Below are 6,964 nucleotides of genomic sequence, written 5' to 3' on the forward strand. Positions count from 1 at the left end.
TCCAAAGCTGAGATGGACCGCCACCTCAGAGATACCTTCAGTGATGAATCCAGGGAGCAAGATCTAGGCCACTGTAAGTCCTTGATTAATCCACCTGCACCAACTCTGGACTTCGACGGGAAGGAGCCCGGCTGGAAGGAGGTCAAGGAGGTGGTCAAGAAGGCAAGAGCAGGAACGAGTGGGGTACCTTACAAGGTATACAAGAACTGCCCAAGGTTGCTCCTCAGGCTCTGGAGGATCCTGAAGGTGATCTGGAGGTGAGGCAAGGTATCTCATCAGTAGACGCACGCAGAGGGGTGTGGATTCCAAAGGAGGAAGAGGAAGTTCAGGGACCTAATTCTGGACTACCACAACAGCTTCAGTCTTAGAGTCTCTGCTGGGTCTTCAACCTCAGACCCAAGCTCGAGAAGGGAATCATTACTGGACGTACCATTTCAGTGATCCTTTTCGCACTCGCCATGAACATGCTGATGAAGGCTGCTGAGGTTCAGTACAGAGGGTTCAGTGCAGAGGGCACCGTCTGGTGTCAGACAGCCCCCTATTAGGGCCTTCATGAATGACATGAGTGACAACAAAATGTGTCCCAGGGAGCAGGTGGGTCCTGAAGGGCCTTGAGGAGTTGGTCACCTGGGCTCGTATGAGCTTCAAGCCGGTGAAGTCCAGATCCCTGGTGCTGAAGAAAGGAAAGACAACTAACAAGTTCCGCTTCGCACTTGGCAGCACCCAGATACCATCAATGACAGAGAAACCAGTGAAGAGCTTGAGAGAGGTGTTTGGCTGCAGCCTGAGAAGCATGGCATCCATTCGAGCTACCAACCACGAGCTGGAAGCCTGGCTAGCTGCAGTGGACAAGTCGGGCCTACTTGGAAAGATCAAGGCCTGGATTTATCAACATGGCATCCTCCCACGGATTTTCTGGCCCCTCTTGATCTATGAAGTCCCGATCTCTACAGTCGAGGGCTTTGAGAGGAGGGTCAGTAAGTTCCTACGGAAGTGGCTGGGACTGCCTCAGAGTCTGAGCAGCATCGCCCTGTATGGGCAGAGCAACAAGCTGAAGCTCCCCATCAGCAGCCTGAATGAACAGTTCATGGTGACCCGAACTTGGGAAGTGCTGCAATACTGAGAGTCCTGTGACCCAAAAATCTCCCAGGCTGGTATCGAGGTCAGGACAGGATGGAAGTGGAGAGCAGCAGAGGCCGTGGATGTCGCTGAGTCGAGGTTAAGGCACAGGGTCCTGGTGGGCGCAGTGTCTCGCGGAAGGGCTGGACTTGGTAGCAGCACAACACCTCGCTACGACGAGGGACAGGGGAAGGACAGGAGGTCGCTGGTCCAGGATGAGGTGATAGTTTCGGTTGAGGAGGAGCGAGCCAGCAGGATGGTGGGGATGCGGCAGCAGGGAGCCTGGACAAGATGGGAGCAAGCGCTGGAACCCAAAGTCTCATGGGCCGAGCTTTGGAAAGCCGAGCACCATTGAATAAAATTCTTAATCCAGGCTGTCTATGTCGTTCTACCAAGCCCATCCAACTTGTTCCGCCAGGGGAAGGTGGAATCACCAGCTTGCCCTCTGTGCCTGAAGAGAGGGACCCTGGAGCACATCCTCAGCTGCTGTTCGAAAGCCCTGGGTGAGGGACGCTACCTCTAGTCAGTTGCTTTCCCAGGTCAACTTTCATGACCAAGTCCTGAAGGCCATAGAGGACACCATCTGCAGTGGGATTAGCCACTGCAAGAGCCTCGGCCCAGTGAAGAAGACCATCGCTTTCGTCAAGGCTGGGGAGAAGCCAACATCAGCTGCCAGGATCACCTCCTTGGGCCTCCTAGCAATGGCACAAGACTTGGACATGAAAGTTGACCTGGGAAAGCAACTGAAGTTCCCAGAAGCTGTTGCCACAACAGCGTTAAGACCAGACATGGTGCTGATCTCGGAAGCCTCCAAGCAGGCAATCCTCCTTGAACTCGCCGTTCCCTGGGAGGGCCGTATCGAGGAGGCCAACGAGAGGAAGAGGAAAAAGTATGGTGAGCTAGTCAAAGAATGCCGAAGCAACAGGTGGCGAGCGGGGTGTGAGCCCATTGGGGTGGGATGCAGAGGGTTTGCAGGCCAGTCTCTGCAGGGCCTACAACATGCTGGGCATCACAGGAGCCAGTAGGCGAAGGGCCATCAAGGTGGACACCGAGGCAGCAGAAGTTGCATCAAGGTGGCCGTGGATCAGGAGAGGAGAGCCGTGGGTGGGGTAGCGCTACCTGGACACAAGCCTGGGCTTGATCAACCCCGGTTGGGTCGCCTGGGTGAGGATGTCTGAGTGTTGAAAGACCTGAAACACCTAATGAACCCAGGTAACATCCCTGATGATGTGTCCAGGTGCATCACAGGCTGATGTATTTCACAAGTCACTATCATCCTAATCAAAAATCCTTTATTTTAGGTTTTGGTAGTGTTTGTAAATCTCTTACCATCAGAATAAAGTGTCAATGCGTGAGAATATATCCAGTGATCTCTTCCATTCACTCCACTGAACTAAAAACCCTGTGGTGAACCATGTTTCCCATTCTGCGAAAGTGAGAAGGTAGAGTATGTCTACATCTCTCTTCTGGGAGTTTTGAATAACAGTGTTGTCTGAAAAATGTCTGAAAAATATATAGGATTCAGCATCGTACACCTCTAAGTCCGTTTCTACACGAAAAATATATAGGATTCAGCATTGTACACCTCTAAGTCCGTTTCTACACGATAGGTCTCTCCAGACACCGATCCATCCCATTTGGTCCAGAAAATGGGCTTAAAGTGTACGAGCAGACATTTTCTTTTATGGGCCAAACGCAATAGAGCATCAGATAATTGGATGCGTCATTTTGGAGTAAAAAAACCAGAATCAATACCTCTATCTCCCATGATTGCAGAGCGTATGGAGGAAGGTTCCGGTGAAAAGGGTCTCAGGCAGGATATAGGGGATGTAGTGGTCCTCTCAACATTGTTTGGTACAAAACAGACACACATCGGCAGTTTATAGTAGAACAGCAACAAGACCAATCCCTAAAGGCCTCATACAGTATTCTAAGGACCACGTGATCAATCAATCAATCAATCATTCAATCAAATTGTATTTGTATAGCCTATATTCACAAATCACAATTTGTCTTATAGGGCTTTAACAAGGAGTGGCATCCTCCGTCCTTAACCCTCAACAATAGTAAGGAAAAACAAAAAAAAATGTTGGTCTCTTTGATGGGTGTTCTCACACCCAACTTTGGTTCAGACCTTCAAACTTTTCAGTCCAAACCCCAATAACAGGTGTGAAAGGTGCCTCTGACACGGACAAACGGAGAGACAACCTTTTTTCTATGCACTCAAAAAGGTTTTTACAAAACCTGAATTTGGCAACACACTGATTTTGGACCCACACCCGTCTACAAACCAATCCAGATATTAGTTAACGTAGCCCATATAAGTGATGAGGACACAAGTAAACATTGAGCTACAGAGATGGAATACAACTATAAAACAGATGTGCAATCAATAGGACATTGAAGAGACTAGAAACATATTTTTTTTTATATTATTAAAGAAAACACAGATTTCTGACAGGGTGTTCACTGGACACATAGCCAATGACACTTACAGGTCATTTTACATTATATGACAGCGCCTTTAGGTATACCAATATATAATTTAGAAATTCCTCTCAAAGTAGTAAGAATGACAAGTTATTTCCCCTGAAATAAAAAGGAAATCAGCGAAAGCAAAAATTTAAAAAATGTAATGTGTATGTTCCCATCATCCTGTGTTCAGAGTTGAAGTGTTAATGTCCTTGTATGTCACAGATGGAGCAGACCTGAGGCAATTCATCACTATACCATATCAATAAAGAGCAGCATTACCATGATTGAAGGTGACTCACTACTGTTTACAGGGGTCGAGGATCTCTATGTAAAAGTACTTAGGACACAATGGATGGCAGTTGGGTAAAAGACTCTATTATATTATCTCTATTGTTATAATATTTATCAATATATTAATAATGACAGTAACATATATTACTATTAATAATATTAATTATTTTTCTGTTGCCTCTGAAGCTGTTTGTCACAACTGTGCTGAAAAATGCTGTGTCATGATCTGCTGAGTCCTGCTTTGCACTTGCCGCTAGTACACTATCCTGTGGTAGTCGGTTTCCCCAAATCTGTGTGTGTGTGTGTGTTAGTGTGTGTTTGATCCGATCAGGCCATTCCCTGTCAGAGGATAGAAATAAGTCCCTATTCATCATCTATTGTACTTTCAGACTGGGCTCTGAGCCCTAAACCATCACATGACATAGACACAAGCAGGCCGACACAGACACACACACACTCCTTTGATCTTGGTCGTAGGAAATATTTTCAGTAGGAAATACATTACAGTTTCTAGCACTCAAAATAACAATAAAGAACACATAGATCAAATATGCCTGAATCTGTAGAATTTTTCTACAGTCTAGCTGAAGATTTGTTCATTTTAATCTTTAAAAGTAAAAAAAAAAAGTATTCTCATCCACAACTCAGCAGTGCATTAAAGTTTTTCTCAGAGCAAAACAACTCTTATCTGTCATCAGTGGTCCATTGGTGCCAAATCACACTGACCTGTGACCTCAGAGGAGAAGTGGGCGGAGTGGCGGGTTATAAACAGCTGCAGCTGCTGATCAAGGTCGCAGCACTGGAGGTCGACATCCCAGGATCGAATTCCTGTAAGGAAGGATGAGAGAGATTGCATGGGGACAACAGCATGAGGCACTGAAAGACAGACTGTTGTGAAATTGAGCCTGATTTCTTAAAAAGAGTTTCTGATGAACCAGCAGCACATTGTGCATGCAAGTCATAATGCAAGGGAAACGTAATGCTCTGCTAAAGCATCTTGACTTCCTCCCACCTTCTCCTCTTGGCCCTGTCTAACTCTATTTGGGCTGCGGGGAAGGTCAAGGTGCAGAAGACTTTTTTCAGGTTCAAAACGTCCTGAGACCGATTGCACTGCAGTGCATTTTCACATCAGCATTCCAAAACGCTGGTATCATATTGTGTTCACTACTGTTTTCTTCACTACCTCCATAGCTATGCTCAAATATTTAACTACATCTCACAAAATTCAGTTTTTGGATTGTGGATGTTGTACTTTATGCTATTTAATTTAATAGCACTAGTAGCACCAGATAACTTAATCTTTTACAATGCATGATTAAAAAATTCTCACTTCTGTAAATAACTGAAGAGCTGTGTCTCATTTTAGGGGCCACATCCCTGTTGACTGCATTCGTAGACAGATTGCATCACAGCGGCGCAACTAGACTGTCCCAATCTGAAGGCACCTCCAAATGCATCTGACAAATGTGTCTTTCCAACGCAAGCAACGGAGGCTCCACCGGGTGGACCATTGGGCTTCAGTGCCAACCTGTTTTTCAAAGAAGTAATGGCAGCAAGAAGCGAGGCGAAATGACAGGAGAATTATTTTTTAAATGTAAGTACTCAATCCAACAGCTAATGATACACATCTTAAAAAAACATCTTTTCTATATTTTTAATCAACCGAACAACCTTTTCGTCCGTAGCTTTTTTTGTCTATAGCTTTGTTGGAGGATGCAACCTGCGTCGGCTAGGTAGACCGGGTCCTCCACAGAATGCGGCCACTGAATTGAGACACAGCTATTATTTAGCCACTTAGAGGCAGCAGAAACATGATTTAAATACAATAATGCAATATCATCAACTAAGGAATATGTACATTTCATCAAACATACAGTAGTTCTAAAATTGAACACACTCATAATATCGGTCCCCTAAACATGTCAAATTTTTTAAATCAAGATCCATGAATTATCCCCTAGAAATAGAAACAGTGAAATTGTTAGAAAAACATCCTATCTCCTCAATGTGTCAGAAAGTGAAACAAAATCCTGGATCCACCCACTACTTCGAGTTCTTCCTTGGGTCATGTCCCACCCCCGCCATCTCCCACAAAATTTTATGGACATGACTCCAAGGTTCCTCACAGTGGAGCTGGGGCCAAACTAATACCATCCCAGGTGACTATATGGTCAGACAGTGTTTCTCTGAGATGCCAATTACAATGACTTCCATTTTGTCTGAATTTCGAAGTAAGAAGTTCTTGGTCATCCATATGTACAGCTGCGTGTCATCTGCGTAACAGTGGAGGTGTACGTGGTGCTTTCTGATGATGTTGCCTAAAAGAAGCAAATATGAGGTTAGAAGTCCAAGGACAGAACCTTGTGGAGCTCCATGACTAACTTGTTTGTTCATGGAGGAGTCATTGTTAACATTAACAAATTGAAATCTATCTACTATATATAAATATGACTTAAACCAGCCTAGTGCTGTTCCTTTAATCCCTACATTGTGTTCTAGTCTCTGTAACAGAATATAATATATATATATCATGCAGTATTTGACAGACCAATGGGATAACTATAGTCAGTCATGCAGCGCTCGGTTGACCAGTGGTAAAACTACAGCCACTCACAGACATAGATGTATCACTGGAGTGGGGTCAGTCCAGCCAAAAAATAATTGTTCTTCTCTGGATCAGTAAGGCTGACTCAGTAATGAAATGCTATCCACACTGACTCTCACACACACACTTTGCAACTTTATCAGATTCTGAGCAGACTTCAGAGGGAGCATATCTCATGCAGCAGGATAGAAACCAATGCACACACCTCTCTCATCAGATTACCTTGGCTCTTTCACAAACGAGACTTTGAAGATCGGTTTGTCCTTAAATGACTAAAAACTGTTCCCTTACTGTAGACACAGGTTGGTTCCCAGAAATAATGGCACTGTTATTAATGTTTCGTTAGCATTCTTTGGCAAATATCTTTCTTTTTTCCCCTATAGAGGTGGCAGCAAACTATGGGAATAAAGGCTGCAATTTTCCTGGAGGAAAGGATGGACTGAAAGCAGCTGTTGATGTCCGAACATCTTTTTC

At 44.8% G+C, this 6,964-nt stretch overlaps 1 protein-coding gene across 3 annotated transcripts in view; it reads right to left on the reverse strand.

The window, feature by feature from the left end:
* LOC117763640 (microtubule-associated protein 1A-like) overlaps positions 1-6,964 on the reverse strand; it is an 81,214-nt gene that overhangs the window by 66,922 nt on the left and 7,328 nt on the right. For all 3 annotated transcript variants that reach the window (XM_034588912.1, XM_034588910.1, XM_034588911.1), the window contains exon 2: positions 4,612-4,713. In XM_034588912.1, the coding sequence (XP_034444803.1) occupies positions 4,612-4,713 (102 nt within the window). The remainder of the gene's footprint in view (positions 1-4,611; positions 4,714-6,964) is intronic.

This window comes from Hippoglossus hippoglossus, chromosome 6 (genome assembly GCF_009819705.1).
Source record: "Hippoglossus hippoglossus isolate fHipHip1 chromosome 6, fHipHip1.pri, whole genome shotgun sequence".
Lineage (NCBI taxonomy): Eukaryota > Metazoa > Chordata > Actinopteri > Pleuronectiformes > Pleuronectidae > Hippoglossus > Hippoglossus hippoglossus.